Consider the following 25,067-nt stretch of genomic DNA (forward strand, 5'->3'; position numbering starts at 1 on the left):
ATTTTATCCTTCATTGAATCTAACTTTATCTTTTGTATACACATAGGGATTTTTCTTCTAAAAAATTTTGGGATAGAACTTCTTCTAATAGATCAAAATATACCCTAAATCTAGCACATGGTTTGTTCTAGTCTCCAACCTGAGAAAATTCTCTCCACTTTCATTTTCTTTCTTTTCCCAACCAACTTATCAACTCCTTTTTTAGAATTTTTTTAAAAATTGCCATCTTTACAGTCATATTCCATCCCTTCATTGTGTTTACTCTTATTTTGGTGTTTGTGTGTGTGTGTGTGTGTATATATATATATATATTTTTTTTTTCCTTTCTTTAAAATTTTGGGAGGTAGTTTCTTCTAAGAGACCAAAATACTCCCAAAATCAAGTGGGTGGCTATGCTATATTCACCTGTCTAATATATATTTTTTCTTTTTCTTTTTTTTTTTTTAATTTTTTAACTTCTTTTTACTCCTTTTCTTCTCACCATGACTTGGGATCTCTTCTGATTTGGTTAATGCACATTCTTCTGGGGTCTTTACTGCCCTTTTAGTATTTTGTTCTCTCATTCATATATTCTTATCTTGATAAAATGACAAGGTGGAAAATCTCACCACAAAAAAAAGAACAAGAGGCAGTACCGAAGGCTAGGGACCTAATCAACACAGACATTGGTAATATGTCATATCTAGAGTTCAGAATGACGATTCTCAAGGTGCGAGCTGGGCTCGAAAAAGGCATGGACGATATTAGAGAAACCCTGTCTAGAGAAATAAAAGCCCTTTCTGGAGAAATAAAAGAACTAAAATCTAACCAAGCTAAAATCAAAAAAGCTATTAATGAGGTGCAACAAAAAATGGAGGCTCTTACTGCTAGGATAAATGAGGCAGAAGAGAGAATTAGTGATATAGAAGACCAAATGACAGAGAATAAAGAAGGTGAGCAAAAGAGAGACAAACAACTACTGGACCACGAGGGGAGAATTCGAGAGATAAGTGATAGCATAAGATGAAACAATATTAGAATAATTGGGATTCCAGAAGAAGAAGAAAGAGGGGGGCCAAGGGTATATTGGAGCAAATTATTGTAGAGAATTTCCCTAATATGGTAAAGGGAACAAGCATCAAAGTCCAGGAGGCACCGAGTATCTTCCTCAAAATCAATAAGAATAGGTCCACACCCTGTCATCTAATAGTAAAACTCACAAGTCTTAGTGACAAAGATAAAATCCTGAAAGCAGCCCGGGAAAAGAAGTCTGTAACATAAAATGGTAAAAATATTAGACTGGCAGCAGACTTATCCACAGAGACCTGGCAGGCCAGAAAGAACTGGCATGATATATTCAGAGCACTAAATGAGAAAAATATGCAGCCAAGAAAACTATATCCAGCTAGCCTGTCAATGAACATACAAGGAGAGATTAAAAAGCCTCCAGGACAAACCAAAAACTAAAAGAGTTTGTAAACACCAAACCAGCTCTACAAGAAGCATTGAAAGGGGTCCTCTAAGCAAAGACAGAACATAAAAGTAGTAGACCAGAAAGGAACAGAGACAATATACAGTAACAATCACCTTACAGGCAATACAATGGCACTAAATTCTTATCTGTCAATAGTTATGCATTGTAATTATGAATGTAAATGGGCTAAATGCCCCAATAAAAAGACACAGGGTATCAGAATGGATTAAAAAAAAAAAAAACCATCAATATGCTGTCTACAAGAAACACATTTTAGACCCGAAGAAACCTCCAGATTTAAAGTGAGGGGTGGAAAACAATTTACCATGCTAATGGACATCAAAAGAAAGCTGGGGCGGTGATCCTTTTATCAGATCAATTAGATTTTAACCCAAAGACTATAATAAGAGATGAAGAAGGACACTATATCATACTCAAAGGGTCTGTCCAACAAGAAGATTTTTAATTTTAACAATTTTAAATACGTATGCCCCTAACATGGGAGCAGCCAACTACATAAACCAATTAAAAACAAAATCAAACAAACACATCAACAATAGTACAATAATAGTAGGGGACATTAACACTCCCCTCACTGAAATGGACAGATCATCCAAGCAAAAGATCAACAAGGAAATAAAGGTCTTAAGTGACACACTGGACCAGATGGACATCACAGATATATTCTGAACATTCCATCCCAAAGCAACAGAATACACAGTCTTCTCTAGTGCACATGGAACATTCTCCAGAATAGATCACATCCTGGGTCACAAATCAGGTCTCAACTGGTACCAAAAGACTGGGGTCATTCCCTGGATATTTTCAGATCACAATGCTTTGAAACTAGAACTCAATCACAAGAGGAAAGTTGGAAAGGACCCAAATACATGGAGGTTAAAGAGCATCCTACTAAAGAATGAAAGGGTCAACTAGGAAATTAAAATTAAAAAAAAAAATTCATGGAAACAAGTGATAATGAAAACACAACAGTTCAAAATCTGTGGGACATAGCAAAGGCAGACCTGAGAGGAAAATATATAGTGATACAAGCCTTTGTCAAGAAACAAGAAAGGTCTCAAATACACAACCTAACCCTACACCTAATGGAGCTGGAGAAAGAACAACAAAGAAAGCCTAAACCCAGCAGGAGAACAGAAATCATAAAGATCAAAGCAGAAATCAATGAAATAGAAATAAAAAAATAACAATAGAACAAATCAACAAAACTAGGAGCTAATTCTTTGAAAGAATTAGTAAGATTGATAACCCCCCCCAGACTTATCAAAAAGAAAAGGACCCAAATAAATAAAATCATGAATGAAAGAGGAGAGATCACAACTGATACCAAAGAAATACAAATAATTATAAGAACATATTATGAGCAACTATATGCCAGCAAATCTGACAATCTGGAAGAAATGGATGCATTCCTAGAGACATATAAACTACCACAACTGAACCAGGAAGAAATAGAAAACCTGAACAGACCCATAACCAGTAAGGAGATTGAAACAGTCATCAAAAATCTCCCAACAAACAAGAGCCTAGGGCCAGAAGGCATCCCACCAAGCATTTAAAGAAGAATTAATTAATTAATATTCTCCTAAAACTGTTCCAAAAAATGGAAATGGAAGGAAAACTTCCAAACTCATTTTATGAGGCCAGCATTACCCTGATCCCAAAACCAGACAAAGACACCATCAATAAAGAGAATGACAGACCAATATCCTTGATGAGCACAGATGCAAAAGTTCTCACCAAGATACTAGCCAATAGGATCCAACAGTACATTAAAAGGATTATTCACCACGACCAAGTGGGATGTATTCCTGAACTACAAGGTTGGGCCAACATCCACAAATCAATCAATGTGATACAATTAATAAAAGAAAGAACAAGAATCATAAGATACTCTCAGTAGATGCTAAAAAAGCATTTGACAAAGTACAGCGTCCTTTCTTGATCAAAACTCCAAAGTGTAGGGATAAAGGGTACATACCTCAATATCATCAAAGCCAACTGTGCCACAAATATCATTCTCAATGGAGAAAAACTGAGAGCTTTTCCGCTAAGGTCAGGAACCCAGCAGGGATGTCCATTATCACCACTGCTATTCAACACAGTACTAGAGGTTCTAACCTCAGCAATCAGACGACAAAAAGAAATTAAAAGCATCCAAATCAGCAAGGAAGAAGTCAAACTATCACCCTTTGCAGATGATATGATACTTTATGTGGGTAACCCAAAAGACTCCACTCCAAAACTGCTAGAACTCATACAGGAATTCAGTAAAGTATCAGGATATAAGATCAATGCACAGAAATCAATTGCATTTCTATACAGGAACAAAACAGAAGAAAGATAAATTAAGGAGTCCATCCCATTTACAATTGCACCCAAAACTATAAGATACCTAGGAATAAACCTAACCAAAGAGGCAAAAAATCTGCACTCAGAAAACTATAAAGTACTCATGAAAGAAAGTAAGGAAGACACAAAGAAATGGAAAAATGTTCCATGCTCATGGATTGGAAGAACAAATATTATGAAAATGTCTATGCTACCTAAAGCAATCTACATGTTTAATGCAATCCCTATCAAAATACCATCCATTTGGGGCGCCTGGGTGGCTCAGTGGTTTAAGCCTCTGCCTTCGGCTCAGGTCATGATCTCAGGGTCCTGGGATCGAGTCCCGCATCGGGCTCTCTGCTCAGTGGGGAGCCTGTTTCTCCCTCTCTCTCTGCCTGCCTCTCTGCCTAGTTGTGACCTCTCTCTGTCAAATAAATAAATAAAATATTAAAAAAAATACCATCCATTTTTTCCCAAAGAAATGGAACAAATAATCCTAAAATTTATATTTATATGGAACCAGATAAAATTTATATGGAACCAGAAAAGACCTTGAATACCCAGAGGAATGTTGAAAAAGAAAGCCAAAGTTGGTGGCATCACAATTCCAGACTTCAAGCTCTACTACAAAGCTGTCATCACCAAGACAGTATGATACTGGCACAAAAACAGACATATAGATCAGTGGAACAGAATACAGAGCTCAGAAATAGACCCTCAACTCTATGGTCAACTAATCTTCGACAAAGCAGGAACGAATGTCCAATGGAAAAAAGACAGTGTCTTCAACAAATGGTGTTGGGAAAATTGGGTAGCCACATGCAGAAAAATGAAACTGGACCACCTTCACCACACACAAAAATAGACTCCAAATGGATGAAAGACCTCAATGTGAGAGAGGAATCCATCAAAATCCTTGAGGAGAACACAGGCAGCAATCTCTTTGACCTCAGCCACAGCAACTTCTTCCTAGAAAGATCGCCAAAAGCAGGGGAAGCAAGGGCAAAAATGAACTATTGGGACTTCATCAAGATCAAAAGCTTTGCACAGCAAAGGAAGCAGTCAAAAAAACCAAAAGACAACTGACAGAATGGGAGACGATATTTGCAAATGACATATTAGATAAAGGGCTAGTGTCCAAAATCTATAAAGAACTTATCAAACTGAACACCCAAAGAACAAATAATCCAATCAAGAAATGGGCAGAGGACATGAACAGACATATCTGCAAAGAAGACATCCAGATGGCCAACAGACACATGAAAAAGTGCTCCATATCTCTCGGCATCAGGGAAACACAAATCAAAACCACAATGAGATACCACCTCAACACCAGTCAGAATGGTTAAAATTAACAAGTCAGGAAATGACAGATGCTGGCGAGGATGCGGAGAAAGGGGAACCCTCCTCCACTGTTGGTGGGAATGCAAGCTGGTGCAACCACTCTGGAAAACAGCATGGAGGTTCCTTGAAAAGTTGAAAATAGAACTACCCTACGACCCAGCAATCGCACTACTGGGTATTTACCCTAAATATACAAATGTAGTGATCCGAAGGGGCACGTGTACCCGAATGTTTATAGCAGCAATGTCTATAATAGCCAAACTATGGAAAGAACCTAATGTCCATCAACAGATGAATGGATAAAGAAGATGTGGTATATATACACAATGGAATACTATGCAGCCATCAAAAGAAATGAAATCTTGCCATTTGCGACGACGTGGATGGAACTAGAGGGTATCATGCTTAGTGAAATAAGTCAATCAGAGAAAGACAATTATCATATGATCTCCCTGATATGAGGAAGTTGAAAGGCAAAGTTGGAGGTTTGGTGGGTAGGGAAGGAAAAAGTGAAAGAAGATGGGATCGGAAGGGAGACAAACCATAAGAGACTCTTAATCTCACAAAACAGGGTTGCTGGGGGGAGGGGGTTAGGGAAAGGGTGGTGGGGTTATGGACACTGGGGAGGGTATGTGCTATGGTGAGTGCTATGAAGTGTGTACACCTGGCTATTCACAGACCAGTACCTGTGGGGCTAATAATACATCATATGTTAGTAAAAAATTTAAAATTAAAAAAAAAAAAAAAGATGCGTTCACTCTATCTTAATTGCCAACTCCTCCCATGGTTGGAATGCAAACTCCCTCTGGAGGAGAGAAAGCCAGGGTATTGCGTGAAGGCAAACACACAGCCTCTGGGGCGGCGTCCTACCTGTGGACTTTCCCTCCGTAAAAAGGCTTCGTGTGGAATATGACTGTCGCCGAGTACCCCGTCTTGGCACAGCTGATGCTCACTTTGCCTCCGAGCTCCACCCAGGGGATGGTGAGAATGGACCTCGCGTAGGCACTGGGCAAGGTGAACACGTACTCCTCCCCATGTTCCAGGAGCCTCAGCACACCTCCAGGGAGAGAGGAGGAGAGAGTCAGGCACACAAGACAAGGGCAGCTGGGGATCAAAAGGCATGAAGATGACAAACCAAACACCTCCAGCAACAGATGTCACATCTCCCACCTCTGCCAAGGTGAGCCGCTCACCAACCGCATATGTATTTATCCCCTGCCCTCCTGTGTGCCAGACACCGCTGCAAATACAATAGTGAACAGAACCACTTGCTTCCTTCAAGGGGAAAAGGAAGGTTGACATTAATCACCGACTGTGATGAAAGGAGGGAGAAGGGCCCAGTGCCATGGAGGCCTCCAGGGAACAGAATTCTCCCTAAGGAAGGGCCGTTTGGACCGGATAAGAGTTGAGAAGGTAAAGAGACGAGAGAAATAGTCCAAGCAGAGGGAAGAGGAGGTGCAAAGGGCCTGTGGTGGGAAGGAGACTGGTGAGCCAGGAAGGGCTGAGGGAAGGGCCCACATGCAAAAGGGAGGGAGTAGGTGTAGGTGTGCAGGCTGGCCAATTCAGCAGGGCCCAGATCTTCTTTTAACCTTTGAAATAGTATGTAAAGAAGTTCTGCCTTTTTCTGAAAGCAGCACAGACCTTCACAGTTCTCATGAAGCTAGAGAACTCAGACTGGACCCTGCTATCAGCAGCCGGGCGCAGGCACTATCCACATGAGCTCCCCACCTGTAGATCAGGGGGTCTCCAACTCGGGGTCCAAGCATCAGGTGTGGAGAGGTCTTAGTCCTCTGGAACAATGCAAAAGTATCTGGGTTTGTCTGCTTTCTAGGGAAAAGGGCCACGGTTTTCACCAAGCTCTCAAAAGCTGACACAAAAGCCTTGATTTAAATGCACAAACTCCCAGAGCTGGGAATCTAGTTGTATACTGTTGTGTAGTTTATGCACTGCACAACGTGCCCTCAAGGGCTGAAGTCCAGCCCTCACTCTGGCCTGCCAGGCTGGGCACCCACACTCGAAGGGCAGCATTTCACTGCACCCTGAGGCCCATATAGGCCAGCAGATGCCCCCGAACCAGGCTATGAGTTGACATGTGTTCCATGCAAAGAACCTTTTGGACCTCCCACTCCAGCCCTGGGGCTCAGGGACCTGCATGTGGCCTGGTCCTCTGTCCCAGCTCATTCCCAGCCTGGCCATCTGCAGGTGCACTGTGCGTCCCAGGAACGAACATGCTGCCCTTCAACCCCACCCTGGTGGCATCCCCCCCTCCCCAGATCCCGGGGTCAATGGTGCCTGTGTGAGCTGGCACTTTCTGGCTGCCCGGCATCCCTGGGGGGCTTCCCCATTCTGTCCCTTAAGTTTCACAATGACCCCATTTGGCAGTACTTTTCATTTTTAAGTAAGGATGAGCAAGCTGAAACACAGTTTAAGTAGTCTGGCTAGGCAGTGCTTCCCTCTCAGGCGAGATGAGCGTCTCGTACTGATGTAGTACTGATGAGCTTGCCTGGGAGGCTGAGGACAGATGGGACTAAATCGTACAGAGGAGTCCTGAATGTTGAGTCGCCAAAGTCACACTTGAAGGAGGGTACAGCTATAATTCAATTTACCCTTGACCATCCCCTTACTCGCCCATGGGCTACCGTCTGCGGGTAGCCGACAAGGCTGGTCTGGAACCAGCAGAAACCCTCCCTGTTAACTCCAGGAAAGTCAGTTCCGCCGAGCCACAGAAACAGGGAGGGGGCCTGCTGCTCTGCGTTGACACACTCGCGTGTGTGCGTGTGTGCGCACGTGTACATGCGTGTGAGTGGAGGGAGGCTTAACCAGTGGGGCGCATGCAGGAGCTGAGGTTTGTGGGTCACTCACGATCACGTGGGCAGGACTGGAGGACAGATATCGTGGCAGCATTTAAATCTCAATCTCTCTCTCTCCTTCCTTCCCCCCGCCAGGAGTATAACTGAATATATGTAACATAAACGTTATTTGCACATTTACGTTATGCCAAATATGCTGAACATCAGAGCAGCCCTCCTCCCCACTTCTCCACCTTGCCTTAGCTCTTGCAACTGAATTAACCCAGCTCTGGGAAACTCAAGCCCCCAGGCCAGCGAATGCCTCCCTGCGGATCCTTCTCCCTCCTCCCAGGGGCAGCCAGTAGACTCCCCAGATGCCCCAGAGGCCTTGCCCTGTGCGCCCACGGAGAGGGACGATGTGTCTGGCAAGAGAATTGCCCTTTGCTGGCTCAATTCTTACAGGTTCTGAGCAGGACCCTTGGAGGAGAACAGTCGGGGCTGACACACTTTTTGTTTCAAAGCCCACTTGGTGTCTGACTTCCTTGTGTTCAGTTGCTGGAGATGGCCCAGAGCAGGTGGAAAATCACAGCTAATACCAGACAATAGGTAGGATGCCAACAGGCAAGGAGAATCAGAAGGAAAAGCTGAGGAGAGAGAGAGGCCACCTCAGACCTTCCTCCCTGGCCCAGTTCTACCCACAAGCTTCCAGGTTCCCCGGGGCCAGCCACATTTGCAGGGTCTCTGGGTCTGTGGCAGCTGGGAGGAGACCCCTGGGTCCACGCAGAGGCGGCTGTCCATCCCCAGCAGGCCTGCCTCCAAGGTCCCGGAGAAGAGGCTTCCCTGGCACCGCCCATCCCCAGCCTCCGTGCTAACTAGCAGTAGAAGCCTTCCCAGGTGGCCAACATGTCCTCCAGGGCACCACCTCAGCTCTGATGGCTACAGCATCCCTGGGTGGCCAGCCCTCCCAGGCCTCAGCTGGAAGTGCCCTGGGGGCTCACACCCTGCCACACAGCCCGCCCGCAGCCTCTTCTCAGGACAGGGGCACACATCCTGGGCTCCTCGTGCCACCTTCCTGGCCTCATTTGCCAATGTCAACTTGGTGACATAGGGTTCTACGGCTGATACTCTCTTTACAACATGTTCACACGATCCTCGGCCCCAAGTGTTCATAAAGGGCTGGATGAGAGGGAGATCTCTCGGGGGCCGGCGGCTGGCGGGGCGGGGGAGGGGGTGAGGGAGGCCTTCCAACCCCTCAGTCACTCACCGGCCTGGCAATCGTAACTTCTCTGTGCCTCAGTTTCCTCATCCGTGACACAGGGATGATGGCATCCATACCTCACAGGGCTGTGGTGAGGAGAAGAGGGTGATTCTAGAACTCGGTGAAAAGCCTCCACCTGGCACACAGCCAGAATCCTGGAGGTTTTATAGGCTAACTACTCCTCCTCTCTGGGGCGGCTCTCTTGGTGGTGAACCCTGAGCTGGGGTACATTTGGGACTAAAGAGCGAATCATAAAGTGGCAGTGGGTCAGGCACATGACGGGTGAAGAGAGAGGTGGGAGGCGTCCTCTTCCCACTCAGCTCTAGAAAAATGTCTTGCAGGGACACCTGGGTGGCTGGGTCAGTTAAGTGTCTGTCTCATGATCTCAGAGTCCTGTGTTCAGCCTGTGCTGGCCTCCACCCTCGGTGTGGAGTACTTAAAAAAAAGAAAAAAAGGAAAAGGAAAAGAAAATGGAAGAAAGAAAAAGAAAAAAAAGAAAAATCTCTTGCAAACCTGAAGCCCACAGACATCAGTGAGCCCCAACGTTGAGCTGGTAGGAAAGCACTGGGGAGACCACACTCCTCTGGCTTTTCTCTAAAAATCCACAAATGTGTGCTTTCTCATTAATCACCTGCAATTACGCTTTCTCAGTCCTAACTCCTCTTCCAGGCCTGCATTTAAAAAAAAAACAAGAAACTGTCCCTAATATGAATAAAAGACTATATTAAAACCAGACTTACAGATGGGCTCACAAATGAAAGTCCCTTTTTAATTAGCCTAAGAGCTGAGAGAAGCCAAAAAAATGCCAAATAATCAATACTTCCACATCACGGTTAGTTTTCAAGCTGCAAGATTTCCATTTTAAATTCCACAGATTGATTCACCAATCAACATTAAGGCAACACATTAAGATCTCCAAACTGATACATTTGAAATAATTTCACACCTCTCTCATTCTGAGGAACCCCAACTTTTCCAGTAGGACGCGGTCTCTGGGAAGCACCGAGTGGCAGGAAGGAGCTCCGGCCGGGTCTGCAGGCCTGGCAGCATCGGCTCTCCCAATCACCAGGCCCATGCGGCATTCTCTTGCTAGAATGAGCTAGAACTAATTGCCTCTCCCCACAGACCAAATTAGGCTGTGCCATTTCCTGGGCTCTGGCCCCGGAGTTTTGGGGGGAACAGGTTGTAAGTGCAGCTGAATATACCTCAGCTCCCCCGCAGAGTGGTTGATGAGTGGAGGGGCCTTGCTCCCGGGGTGGGGGGGAGGGCACGGAACAGTGTGTTGTCAATTAGGGGTCTGAGTGCCAGGGTAGAGGGACCTGGGAGGGGGGGTCCCCCAAGGAAGCAGTGCATAATGGCATTTTGTCCTTGCCAAATATGGCACAGCCTAAAGGCTGTACTTTTAAAAGATAAGCCCATGTATTTGCATATAAAAACTTCCCGTGGACCCATTCTAAGATCTAATTTTCAAGAAAGAGGGGGTGGAAAAAAAAACTTACTTCAGACCCAATCAACAAATGCATGGAATGTGCTAGATCAGTACAAGGAATTAGTGAGGGGGGGGAAAGAAAATCTGGCTTCCCACTCCCCCAACGGACCCCTGAATACAGGAACCAGAACCTTTTGCTCCAACATTTGGGGACACTTTAAAGTATTTTCTGGGGGGATGGGGAGGGCACCCGGGTGGCTCAGTTGGTTAAGCGTCTGCCTTCAGCTCAGGTCATGATCCCAGGGTTCTGGGAGGGAGCCCCACATCAGGCTTCCTGCTCAGCAGGAAGCCTGCTTCTCCCTCTCCGTGTTTTCTCTCTCTCAAATAAATCAATAAAATCATTTTTTTAAAAAAAGGTATTTGCGAGGACACCAGGAATTAAGAACACAGAAGAAAGAGCATGAGGACATGGCAGGAAGGATGACCACATGCAAACCAGGGAGAGGAAGCCAAACCTGCTGACACTGATCTTGGAGTTCTAGCTTCGAGAACTCTGAGAAAATAAATTTCAGTCGTTTAAGCCAAAAAGAAAAAAAAAGTATTTGCTAGGAAAAAATAAGGATCCTGGGTGTTACAGAGTGCACATTTAATTAATATGAATGGGGATGTAGCTTCTGGAAGGAATTGGGAAATTAAAGGCCTCCCAAGAATGAGCCAGGGGTAGGTCCCCTGACCCCTCCCACGTCCGTCCGCATCAGGAATGCACTGGGTGGCCAGAAAGGACTATGTCCAGGGAGGACCCTTCCAGAGTGTCTCTCTGGAAGGTAGAATTGGGTAGCAGGTAGAATTGGGAGCAGCAGATTCTAATTCTACTTGAGGGATGGCTCTGGTGAGGGTCTCGGGGAGGGTATTAGATGATCTCCCTCCCACTGCATTAAGAGCTTTGCCCAGCATGCCCAGGGCTGTGCCAAGTGAATCCAAGGCCCCAGGCCCCATCCGTCACCTGTTGGGAACAGGGGAGCAAACCCTGAGACTTCAGATGCCCCCACTCTGAGCCACTGTCACTCAACAACCACCAACAGTAAGAGAACGTCGGTGCGGGAAGCGGGGGGACACTGGGGGAAAGAAGACCCACCTTCCTCAAGTAAAGTTCCAGAGGAGATGGATGTTGGTCACATAGGCTGCGGGTGACGGAAGGAGCCCCAGCCCAGGACAGAGCAGGGTAACAGCACCCAGGGAAGAAGGAAGAGAGGCGCAGAATGTGCCAGAAGGGCCGAGCTAGCAAGACAACAGGACAGGCAACACGTCTGTACACAGCCTCCTCACCACAGCCCACTCCTGAGGTGGACGGCTGGGGAGAGACTGAGCGTCATGGACTGAAGAACTCCCTAAATCCCTAGATTTGCAAATCTCCACCTTTATGGAAAATCTCCAGATCTCTGTCCAATGTCAAGAATCCTGACTCAGGGGCCCAAAGGCTGGAAGGTACCTGCCTGGTGCTCTCCTTTACGAATTTGTGACTGCCTTGCCCTGGCACGGGGCAGCAGGCACTGTCTCTGAGCGCAGAGGAATCCCCAGAAAGGCATTGGAATAAATTCCCCATGTACCTGAAAGTGCATTTACCTTTATCAGAAGATCTATTCATTGAGCACCTTACCCGGGCTAATGACAGACTGAAAGTATGTGTGGGGCGGGGAGGGAGGAAGAGAAAAGAAAGGACTTGTCTGTCTTCCTCCAGCTGTGCCCTTGGGCCCTTGGGCCCTTCCCCGCTCCCCCCTCATCGGTTCCAGCAGCCCTGGGGATGGGTTCCAGCCACGTGCACAGTCCACGGACTCACACCTCACTCAGAGGAAAAGCCCCAGTCCTTGCAGACCCCCGAGCTAGCCTCCAGTGGTCTTCCTCTCTGACCCGTCCCCTCTCCTCCCGCCACTGCAGCCACAACGAAGTTCCCAGAACAGCCCAGCCTCGCATGCTCGCCCAGGGCCTCCCAGCCTCCTGCTCTCTCAGCCAGGAGCACCCTTCCTCCAACTGTCCACACAGCTCCTCTCTCACCCCCGACAAGCGCTTGCTCAAAGGCTGCCTTCTGGGGGCGCCTGGGTGGCTAGTCATTAAGTGTCTGCCTTCAGCTCAGGTCATGATCCCACAGGGTCCTGGGATCGAGCTGGGCAGGAAGCCTGCCTCTCCCTCTTCCCTCTCTCCCTGCTTGGGCTCTCTCTTGCTTTGTCAAATAAAATTAAAAAAAAAAAAAAAAAAAAGGCTACATTCTTGTGGAGGTCTGTCCTATGAATAGAGGCAGCACCCCCTTGCTGGGCACCCCACTCCCTATCACCCCGTCCTGCTTTGTCTCGTCAGCGCCAGTCACGCGGCATGTTTCCTGCAGGTGCCTTGTTTTCTGTGATTCACGCCTCAGTTGTCAGCTGAGGGCAGGGGCTTCTGTCTTGTCCCAGTCCCTGCGGTGTGCATGCCACCAAAAACGGCACTCTTCGTTTCACAAACAAACCGATAAGCTATCTGAACCACCCCCTAAGAGCTAAGGGAGTCTAAAGGAGAGAAACAGGTCTCTCAAGAAGGTGCCTTCGATGCACATGGGCGATGAGTGGACCTGAAGGTGTGAATGGGCTCCGCACCCCACCTCCTCCCCCAAACCCACATTTCACCCCCAAGTAATTCATCACAAGGGAGACTTAGCATAAGGAACGAAACAAAACAGGATAAGATTGGAATCTCCTGCACCCATATTTTTGTTTATAAATCAAAGGCCTTCCCAGCCACCAGCGCATCCCATCTCGAAGCCCCTCCTGCCCCAGCCCCACTGCTCCCCGGTCCCTCCCCTGCTTTATTTTTCTGCACAGGACCTCACACCTTCCCACACAACCTACATAATTTTATTTACCAGGAAAACAGAAGTAGAATGGAAGCTGAATGAGGACAGATGGGGGGGGTCTATTTTGTTCGTACAAGAATCCTTATCTCCTCACACAGTGTCTGGCATCTAGCTGGTACTCAATAAAAATGCCCTCAGCGAACGAGAGGTGTTCTCATCTCATGGGCTTTCGGAAGGACTTCCAAGGAGTCGTGTACTCCCTGAAACTGAAGACTCAATCGTGCATTGGGTTTTTTTCCTTTCCCCGAGAAGAGAATCCATAGTCTCAAAACCTCAAAGGAATCCGTGACTCAGAGAAGTTGGAGAACCACGAACACAGATGCCTCAGTGTGACAAGGATTCTTACAGGTTTCTTCCAACAATGAATCAACTTCATTCACGGCTATTTGCTAAAATAGGAACGCAAGAGCCACACAGGGTGTGATTACATTGTTCTTGCTTCAGAAATCTCTAGCAGAAACCAGAGATTTGCCCTGGGAATGTTTACCAGCAGATTTGGAATAGGCAGCATTGTTATTCTTCTTGAGCCAGAACACTGGAGAGAATGAACAAAAATGTGTCTTCACAGATGTGGAGCCAGTTCTTAACATTCACGCAAAGCTGAGGGACACCTGGGTGGCTCAGCTGTTAAGCATCTGCCTTCAGCTCAGGTCATGATCCTGGGATCGAGACCTGCATGGGGCTCCCTGCTCAGCGGGAAGCCTGCTTCTCCCTCTCCCACTCCCCCTGCCTGTGTTCCCTCTCCCGCTGTGTCTCTCTCTGCCAAATAAATAAAATCTTTTAAAAAATTCATGCAAAGCTGAAAATATAGTATGTAAGGTGGGCCTCATAACACGTACAACGTGTCAACGATCCAGGCATATCCCACGTCGCTTACAACCTGGGCCCCACTGAGAAACTACCAGGGCCTCATCCCAAAATAACAAAACCTGTCCCTCTTTACCACCTAGCCACCCCGCATGCCAAAACAAAATAAAAACAAAGAACTCCACACAGAGAGGCATCCACCATCTATCAGTTGTGCAAACATCACCGTGTAAGGGCCGAGTTCCACCAAATATACGACATGGCTTACCTTCCCCTATCATGGAGACCCCCACGGACATGCCCATGAACTTGCTTTTGGTCCATACGTGAGTGTTGACACACAGTCTCTTTTCCTTGCACTCACAGTAGAAGCAGGAGATGGGGGGATGATGGGACACCTGCTCGGCCACAAATCTCAGTTTGTAGCTTTTGGAAGGGTCCTCAGCCGTCGGCTGTTCATGGCCAGCAGGAGAATGGGGGGCAGTCCTCTTTGGCTTGACCCTGTCTTTGGGAACCTCCCAGGAGCAGTGGAACGTCTCACCGATGATGGGGTTGTAGGGCTTCTTGGCCAGCGCCCCCTTGCGGCCCTCATGGAAGGCTGTGAGATAATATTCCACGAAGCAAATGACTCTCTCCTCTGGCGTGGCCCCGGCCGTGATGGCCAGCAGCAGGTCCGGATGGGCCATAAAGTCTGCGTACATCTCCAGCAGGGATCGCTTCTCCAGGATGAACGTGGGAAGCACCACCTACGTTGGCAAGAAGACAAAGACAGGAGATGCCGTGATCACACGAAAGAGGTTGCAACCTCCACCCAGCAAACCCATCATGGCTTCAGCCAGAGCACGATTTCTTTGGACTCCTAGACAAATGACACATCAGGGGAAACAGCATGCAAGAAAACAAGGTTAGAGACGTGGCTGCAGGGGTGGCCTAAAGCCAACCCGCTTTTTCGGTTGAGACGGTTCGGAGCGGCTCTCTGCTCAGCTGGAACTCAAACGGCGGTATCTGCCTCCCGCTCCACCGCTCTCTGTCCTCGCACAGAACCCTCTTTTACTCCTTGTTACTTAGAGATGTGAAGAAAAGAGCTGGGAAGGACTTTGTACTTTCCTTTCTGACATCAGACACAACCAAGGGGGTTGCTCAGTGTGTCCCCACGAACACAGACACTGGGGGTTTGCAGGTGCCGCATCAGAGGGGGTCCAGGTGGACTAGCACACACCACCACTGAGAGGGTCTATTTGGAGATCTCTGTTAGAAGAGTAGCATACAAATCCCGACATGATCAGGGCAGAGCAGGAGTGAGGAAGAGCCCCTGGCCCAGGTCTCTGGGAGGGAAGGCCAATTGGCGAGCAGCAAATGTCCAGAGAGCTGCAACAGAGGAGAGGGGCTGTGCATGAAGCCTGCTCAGCAGGGCTGGCCAGAAGAAATAAGCAGAGGTTACAAAGAAGTGGGCTGGCCCTTAATACAGAACCTTCTGGCGAGTGGACAGGCTGTGCAGGGACTTTGGATTTAACAAGCCTTGGGAACAAACACCTCCAATCTAAACACTTCCATCTAAAAAGGAAAAAAAGTCACAAATGTCTCCATCTCTGGGCCTTCCCCAAACCACCCCATTTCCTGTCCTCTCATTCCCTCCCCAGCAGGGAACCGTGATCATGAGGGAACCCGGGAGGGAAAGGGCAGAATTCCAAGGAGGATAGTCAGGCCTGAGGGACTCCATTCCCATGAAGGGGGCTCCGTGGCCTTGGCTTGCATCCTTCTCTCTGGACTGGGGCTTCTCCGGCAACAATCCCAGCTCTGGACGAGGACAATTGTAGAGTGTGTACTCGAGACTCAAATTAGGAGGAAGGAACTGGCTACCGTCATTACCTTCTCAGTACAGACTTTTGAAAAGGGCAAGAATGTAAAATGGTTCCCCCAACTAGTATTCTGAACTCAGAAGCTGAAGGATTAAAACAAAATAACAAGGAAAAAGAACTCCACTCGGCACCCCAAATCACTGAGCACCAGAACGGAAAGGGAACCTCAGGGTGATGGAGTCCAATGCTCCAGTCTCACAGGGGAGGGGACAGAGATGAGGAGAGGGGAGGGGAGGAAAGGCACCACGCAGGAAACTTGGGGTTCCCAACTGCCACCCAAATTCTTCCCATTACCCCTGACACAAGTATCTGCTTCTGGCTAATGGCAGCATTTTCTTTCCCTCAGGGGACTAGGGAGGTAAGAGTTCACTGGACAGAACAACAGGGACAGCCGGGCCACCTCACCTACTGCCACTGATCAATTAGTCGGGGGCAGGGGGTGCCTGAGTGGCTCAGTCGGTTAAGCCTCCAACTCTTGATTTCTGCTCAGGTCATGATCCCAGGGTCCTGGAATCGAGCCCCCCCACTGGGCTCTGCGCTCAGTGGGGACTGCTTCTCCCTCTGCCTCTGTTCCTCTCCCCCTCCAATTGCCTGTGCCCATGCTCTAAAATAAATGAACAAATCTATAAAAAAAAGTAAGTGGGAAGCAAGAAGTGGCCCACAGGAAAGAGAGGACCATGAACCCCACCTTCTGGCCTATTCTACTCCTCCTGGAATGACTTGGCAATGCACCTGTCCAAAAATTACTAATTACCACGGGGAGGGAGACCATCGGCAATGAAAAAAGGCAAGCACAGCGCCCCCACCTGGAAAAGTGCGGCTATGGCTTCCCCAATGGCCTCCCTCCTGTCAGACCCGCCTTGATTTCTTCTCCATGCCCAGCCAGGCCCATCTCTCTAGAATCTCTACAAGAGATTAATGAAGTCCAGCCTGCACCCCCCCACCTCCCTCTAGTGGGACATTATCCCTCACTTTCCACCTCCATCCCTCCCCTTACAAGTTCACACACACACACACACTCACTCAAATCCTGTTTTCCTTTTTTTAGCCTCCTCCTGCCTTGTCCAAATGATGACCAGCTATTCCACTCAAGGGTATCCTCTTCTGTGAAGCTTTTTCTGACGGCTCCTACTTCCAAGACTAAACCAGCAACTCCCTCCTTCAGATCCTCACCACACCCCAAACATCTCCACCCTGGCCTCCACAATGCTTGTTGTAGTAAACAGCATTACTGGGGAGGGGGGCCCTTCTGGAGGGTCAGTCAGTTAAGTGGGCTGCCTTCCACTCAGGTGATACCTGAGAACTTACCAATTTCCAAAGCCAGCCCTCCCCAGATGGCAGACCCAGGGAACGTGGTCTCACAGCCACCAGCAAGGCCAGCCCCCTTGGATATATATTCTACACGTGACAATGATACTGCAGCCTTGTCGGAGCTGGAAAGGGTAGAATACCCAGAGAGACGGAGGAGGATGGCTTGGCAGTGGAAGGACAATCTCTTCTTTCATCCCTTGCCGGTCTGTCTGGTTGGTGTTTGTGCAAAATACCAGATCTTTCTGGTCCTTTCAAAACCAGCACCCTGGGGCGCCTGAGGGGCCTTTGGCTCAGGTCGTGATCTCAGGGTCCTGGGATCAGGCCCCGCATCGGGCTCTCTGCTCAGTGGGGAGCCTGCTTCCTCCTCTCTCTCTTTCTCTGCCTGCCTCTCTGCCTGCTTGTCTGTCAACTGAATAAATAAAATCTTAAAAAAAAAAAAAAAACAGCACCCTGAACATTTTAGGCATGATAATATGCTTTTCTCTAAAGCAGATTTCTATCTTTCGTACGATCTCCGTCTCGTGTGTGTGTGTGTGTGTGTGTGTGTGTGTGTGCATGTGCACGTGTGTGCCTTTGCAAACAAGTCACTTCATCATCTGTTCCTTGGGCAGTGGACACTGGAGATAGAGAGCCAAGAAGTGGCGGGTGCTAACTGGGCTATGTGCCTGCAATGGAGATGTGAGTGATGGCCCAGCTGTGCAGACCGACAGCATCCAAATGTCTGGGATTCCTACTGGAGAATTTATCCAGCCATCAATAAGGGCTGCCTTTTCTCCCATTAACATAATTAAGACGATGAACTACTTTGGGGAAAGAGAAAAAAAAAAAGATCTGCATTTGGGACTCAGAAAACAATTAATTACATTTAAAGTTGTGTCAGTCTAGAAGCAACTAATCTCCACGTTGGACTCTTAGAACTGCAAAATAATCAATCGCTGAGAGAGTCAGAGGGTCCAAAGAGATAGTCACAAGAGTCTCTTCCCCCGAACAGGGAACACAGCAGGCTTCTGCAAAGAAAGGCCAAGAGCAGGTGCAATTTTCTCCAAAGAAACATCCGTTCATTTAATAACCTTGAGAATCATCTACATAACTCAGTCCTGAACCTGGTGGACCCACCCAGTGCCAAGGAGCCGGCACAGAGAGGCTGAGACCACCCACCAAGACAGATCTCTGTAGTCCTTTAAGGGAGCCAGGGGAAGAACACGAAACTCCAACCTTAGAAATAAAGGGTGGATAATTCACATGCCAAAGGGGTCTTAGCCCACAGGACGCTCCCCTGGCTTTCTTTAAAATGCCAGCTCCCAGAGTCCCAAGATAAAGCCCCACGTTGGGCTTCCTGCCCATTGAGGAGTCTTCTCCCTCTCCCTCTGCCCCTCCCCCCACTCATGCTCTCTCTTGCTCACTCTCTAATAAATAAATAAAATCTTTAAAACAAAACAAAACAAGATTTGGAGAGAAGAGCCAAAGGCATCGGGAAGGTTAGTGGACACAATAATTGGAGGGAATGGGACACTACATACCCACAGCTAACCAGTGGGGGTTCATTTCCAGGGCAAACCCTGGCTCTTCTGACCCTCCTCCTAAAAACTTCCCCATTGGAAGGAGGAGCTGAAGTATAGCAACACTGATATTTGGCATACCATGACTAAACCTGGAAATTAGCCTACTAAAACCATCCAAGGAGAGAACCTGTATACCCAAGATGTCTGCTCCCTCCTGCTAGGATCGAGAAGCCGCAGAGACACACATGACCCGTCACACTAGTAGCTGAGCACACGGAAGGCCGTGTGGCAACTTTGTGGAAGGCTGCACAGCCAGTCAAGAGTACACGGGCAAGGACAGCGCTCACTTCCCCAAGCCTGCCGGTGAGGACATGGCTGCTTGCGCGGTGGGATCTGTGGGGTCAGATTCCACGGGATCTCCCCCTGGTTTTACAAATGGTGTTATGGCAACAGTTCAAGCAATTCTTTCAGAATCATAGAAATTTGCAAATTATCTCAGCCAGCCTCTCTCACAAAGAGAGAATCTTGTCTGCCGTAATTGCTGGTGGCAGCAGAAAGTGTTAGGGGTCCCTGGGAAAAGAAAGAGGAAGACCTGCTTTCTTGACATTAGAAAGGTCATTTGAGGTGCCCCCCTCACCCCCCACTACCTAGTGAAAGAAGGTAGGACCTGCCCCTCTCAGGAGACAGTCTTAGTGCAGACAGTAAATCTGTGGTAGAACTCCCAGGGTGGATTCAGAGGTAAAGGTGGACTTGAGTCATCTTTGTGGGCTCTAAAGTCCCCTGGGCACTCAGATACCGGCCCGAGAGGAGACGGGGATTTGGTGATGCTGACCCTTGCCGCCCTCCTGACTTTGACCCGAGCTCTGTCACCTTAAGATGCCTTCGGCCCCAATTCCACGCTGTCTTCACCAGTGGGCAATATGTATGCACCCTTGACTTACAACTGCCCCAGACTCGTTGTTCGGGGAGACACTGCTTTGGGAAACATCCCTGGTGTTCTCCTTTACTTGTGGCAAGTGAAATCCTTCTTTCTCCTAGTCTTTGGCTTGATCGTGTCTCTTGGCTTGACACTAAGAGGGGAACCCAGTTTTAGGTAGTAATGGGATAGGCACTGTGTACCTTCAGGAGAGGGACCTCCTCACCTGAGGAGAGCCCAATCCTCCCTCCCTTTGCCTTGCACGAGTTTTAACCACAATCTCTATCCCCCAGACTCCCACCTACTCTATGGACTCAGCTGGGCCATCTGGAGCAACACGAAATACACTGTTCTAGAAGATCTCCCTCTCATCGGACCCCATAAAATTGGGAGTTTTGGCTAACCCCTCCCCCCACAGAGGAATCCAGGCGGGTCACCTTGCTACCCACAACTATGACCCTCCTCCACCTCAGTTCCCAGCATGCCACTCTCCACCCATTACCCCAGATGTCCCGCCTCACTCCACCTCATCCCAGCCCCACCAAGACCAGCAGACCAGCAACCCTGTTCTGTCCCCTACCTCGTTTCCTGCCATGTGGGCATGGAGTCCACGGCCCCGCCTTACACTTACTCCCTCTGATCCCTGCCCCCAGACTCTGCCACTTTCTGCCCCAGAAACTTAACTCCGCCATAATCCAGCACCTCTCATTCTCTATGCCTCAACCTGCAGCTCCGCCTCCCTGGAGGGAGCGAGACAACATGCAGATGGGTCTCCTTTACGTCTGTGACCAGAGCAAACTTAAGTGCCCCTGTGGGAGGGTATGGCCATCCTCCTACCTTCTAAGTTGCCCTGAGACCATCACTCCTTTCCTTGCTGCCGTGACTGACCTCCTCAAATCTCTCACAACCCTCCCTCCGTATCACATGATCCCCCTGCTTCTGTGGTCCCTGGGACAAGTGAAGCAGTGCCCGGAGCGTGCCCATGATCATCACAGAGCCAACTCCCCTGCGGCGCTCACCAGGCAGTACGCTGACGCCTTCGCACGTCGGGTGCACATGCGCGCAGAGCAGCCCCACGGAAGGTACAGCTGTCCCGGGTTCACAGTAAGGAAACTGAAGCACTCAGATTAGGGAACTCGGGCTCAGTCCTGACAGTCTGGCTCAGGGCCCCCTTCTTCACCCTGGCTCCTGCTGCCTGGAGGCAATGGCTACACTGTCCTCTCCAAGGGGGACCCTCCGCCCATGCTCTGGACCCTCTGCCCTCCTCCTACTCGGGTTCCTGCAGCCACCACCCCTCTCCTCTCTATTCCCACCAGCACCTAGACACCTTCAGAAATGAAGCCTCCCAAGGCCAGGTCCACTTCTGGCTTCCACCCAACTTTCTGCTCCCCCTTTACTATGTTCAAAGCTCTTGAAACAGCCGTCTTTCCTCTCCGCCATCACTGTTCTTCTTAATCTCCCTTGAAGCCACCCCATCAAACCTTGACAAAAACAAAAGTGATGGTCTGTTTCCAGGGCCAGTCTCTCTGGCCACCCCGCAGCAGTTCCACACAGCCGACGCTCTTCTCTTCCTGGAAGCATTCCCTTCCCATGGCTCCGTGAACTTACACTCCTCTGGTTTCTGTCCTGCCTTCCTGGCTGGCCCTTCTCAACCTCCTTTCCAGGATCCTTCTCATGATCCAACCTCTACAAACTGGGGCATCACAGGACTCAGTCCTTGGACATTCCTTGTATCTTCACTCACTCCCTGGCAGAACTCATTCCCACCTCCTGGCTTCAAACATCCTCTGTTCCTTGTTTGTTCTCAGCCTTGTGCCTGAACCTCGCTCAGAACCCTCAGACTTCTCTGCCAACTGCCTACACGTCCTCTCTACTTGGATGCCCATCTCAGAACTAAGAGACCCATGAGGAATTCGTGCTACCCCCAGCCTGCTCTTCCCATGGTCTTGCCCTACCCTGTAAGGGCGGTGGCCATCAGGGGCACCACGTGAACCACAGCTCCTGCAAAGCACACTTGCTTTAATCAGTACAGAGGCAGTAACATGCGCCACTCTGAAGCCCAAGTTTTAAAAAGGCTTCTCCGCTTCACACTTGTCCTCCTGGGAACTTCGAGTCGCCCTGTAAGATGTCTGGCTTCCCAGTCAGAAAGACCATGCGGGAAGGACACACGGGTAGAGATCCTAAGACTTCATGGAGAGACAGAGAGAGGCCCAGCTGTCTCAGTCACACCAGCCCACCACCAACCTGCCAGCCGACCGGAGACATGCGAGTGACCATGGACCAGACAGACAGCAGGCCCACCCAGCCGAGGTCGGCCCAACCCACATAGTGAGAACAAACAAAATGGCTATTTGAAGCAACGACTTTTGAGGCGGTTAATTCCACAGCAATGGGTCACAGAGACAAACGGCAGCTCTAGTTTTTATTCCTGCAGGGGCTCAGGTCAGAATCCCAGAGTCGTTCCTTACCCCTCTTCCACTCACGTTCCGCATCCAGACCATACGCAACCAGGACATCCGAATCCTGTGGGGACACCCAAAATCTGCCCCTGCCACTCTGCCATCACCTCTCACTTCCTCTGTGTCTACCCCTCCCCGCTGCCTGCACCCCACTCGCCCGCATCCCCGTTCACCTTCCACAGGGGTCAAAACAATTCCTTACAAGTACACTGTTTCTTCGCTCAAAACTCTCCAGTGGCCGCCACGTCACTCAGTCCCAAGTCCTTACGGTGTCCTAGGAGCTCCCTCCAGGAAGCCCTGCTCTGCTATACTCCTCTCTCTTTTCCTGTCTGCCTCCTCCCTCCCACGAGCTCCAGGAGGGATGCTGGAGGTTTGCTCACTGTTTCACTCCCAGTGTCTAGAACACTACCCAGCAGGTGTGTGTCTCCATAAATGTGTGAATGTACGCGTTACTGTCTTTGATATCCATGAAGAGGAGATTAAGAAGGTCACAGACCTCCTGTTCCCCCCAGCATTCTGTGGTCCCTCTCCCTGGAGGCCAGGCAGAGCACAGTCCCTCCTCCTTGTTTGTCTTGCCTACATCCAACTCTCCAAAGCTTTCTTGTTGCCCTCAGCATCAAGTTCACCCTTCTTCACATGACCCACAAGGCTGCGCAGGATCTGGACACCGCTATCCACTTCAGGTTCAACCGGGCTCCTCGCCAGCATGCGCTGGACTCCAGTCACACTGCCTCGTGCTCTCCGGCTTTGCCCATGCTGTTCCTTCTGCCAGGAATGCCCTCTCGCTCCTTCCACTAATGCCCATCAGCCTTCGGGCTCAACCTAAATGTCCCTTACTCAAGAGCCCTTCTGAGGCCCGCCATCTTTCTGTGGTTCCTTCTCTCTCTCCTTTTCCCTTCTAGGCTACCCACAATTTGTGGAAATGGAGTCAGTAGTCACCAGCAACTTGGGGTTGTGGAAGTGTATCTGAGGAGCGAAGGCAGCCTGGGGTGCTTTTAGTGGGAGAACCAGCTGCATGTTTTGTGGGGGCAAAGTGAAAAATGAAAATGAAAATTCTCTTACTCAAAGTTATTAAGAATTTCAAGAGATGACGCCTGGGGTGGCTCAGTCAGTAAGCGTCTGCCTTTGCTAGGGTCATGATCCCGGCGTCCTGGGATGGAGCCCTGTGTAGGCTCCTGCTCAGGAGGGAGTCTGCTTCTTCCTCTGCACAGCACCTCCACCCATGCCCAGCTCGTGCTCACACTCTCTCTCAGGTAAATAAATAAAAGTTTAAAAAAAGAAAAGAATTTCAAAAGAGCAACAGTAGAACATTCTATCAAGCACAGGCTGCCTCTGAGATGGGGTCTGTGGGACTCTACTGGTCATTCGCCCATGAGACTGGCCCGGTCTGGGGACCACAGTTAATTAACTCAGGCACAACGTCACATGGGAACCCCAGCCATGCTGGTGACCGGTGGATGGGTCACCTCGCTTTATGGAGAGTGACCAGAGCTCCATTCTTGAGTCAAGAAGAGCCAGGTGCTTGCTCCTCAGATGCTGGCTACATTCATCCCCTGCCAACCCAGTACAAGTTCAACATCATGACATGGGCAAACGCCAAGAAGAGAGAAGGCGATGGTGAGCAAAGAGAGACTTTCATCAACCTTTCTACAATGCAGTCGAAGGTTTACCTTTTCCTGTCACACGCATTTCAGCTCATCAACTCTTCCCTTGGTTTTCGCATAATAGCCCCTTCCCAGTAAATAAGTTGGTGCACCTCGGACTAGAAAAGCTTTCCTTTCAAATAGCCAACTGAGTATTCAATAAACCTAACAGTTGCTCTTCTAGGAATAGACCAGGGCTCCCGAAATGCAAAGCAATTATATCCTAACAAAGTAATAACAGGAGAGGCATGGCTCCTAGGATTTATTTTAAAACAAGAGAGCCATAATGTGAGGTCTCGGAGATGCTCAACCCGCTGTAACGGAGCCCTCTCACTGTTCTATTGTGTTTCTCCACATCTGACCTGGATAATTTCAGTGTCTCTGACATTCTTTCTCCTAGATCATTCATGATTCTATGTCAAGGCTTCACAAATATTTTTTCAGACGATCCACAACGAGAGTATGTTTTACGTTGTGACCCAGTACACACGCATCCACAGAACTGAAATAAAAATTTCATGGGAGGTACACGCTGAGATTTTCCACGGTGTTTTACTTCATTTTTGAGAAATGATCCTTTGACCCACTACATTGGTTTTACAACCTACTAAATGGGTCACGACCCACAGTTTATACTAGCCTATATTATTACCCACATTCCTTCCACCAGATCTTAACTCAAGCTCTATCTGAAGTGTCCACAAATCCAAAAGAGCAAAAAAGTGGCTTTTAAAAAAGGCAAGCATTTAGGGGCACCTGGGTGGCTCAGTCAGTTAAACATTCGACTCTCGATTTTGGCTCGGGTCATGATCTCAGGGTCGTGGGATCAAGGCCTCCCCTCCTATGCTCTCTCTCACTCTCTAAAATCAATCAATATAAATATAAATATAATTTATAAATCTATATAAATAAAAATTTAAATGATTCCTCTAGCAAAAAGGACAGGACCATTCTACAGCTAGAAGGCTGAAATGGAGGGAATGAGGCAGGATAACACAGACCAGGTCTTCACTGCTTGGTGAGCAGATCCAAGCGCAGGGCAGAGAGCAGCGAAGGCAGGG

General features: G+C 48.6%; 1 protein-coding gene across 1 annotated transcript in view; it reads right to left on the reverse strand.

The window, feature by feature from the left end:
* Positions 1-25,067, reverse strand: part of OSBPL10 (oxysterol binding protein like 10) — a 310,546-nt gene that overhangs the window by 10,148 nt on the left and 275,331 nt on the right. The window contains exons 8-9 of the mRNA XM_046002875.1: positions 14,585-15,062; positions 6,020-6,206 (exon numbers count right to left, since the gene is read on the reverse strand). Coding sequence (XP_045858831.1) covers positions 6,020-6,206; positions 14,585-15,062 — 665 coding nt within the window. The remainder of the gene's footprint in view (positions 1-6,019; positions 6,207-14,584; positions 15,063-25,067) is intronic.

The sequence above is a fragment of the Meles meles genome, chromosome 4, assembly GCF_922984935.1.
Source record: "Meles meles chromosome 4, mMelMel3.1 paternal haplotype, whole genome shotgun sequence".
Lineage (NCBI taxonomy): Eukaryota > Metazoa > Chordata > Mammalia > Carnivora > Mustelidae > Meles > Meles meles.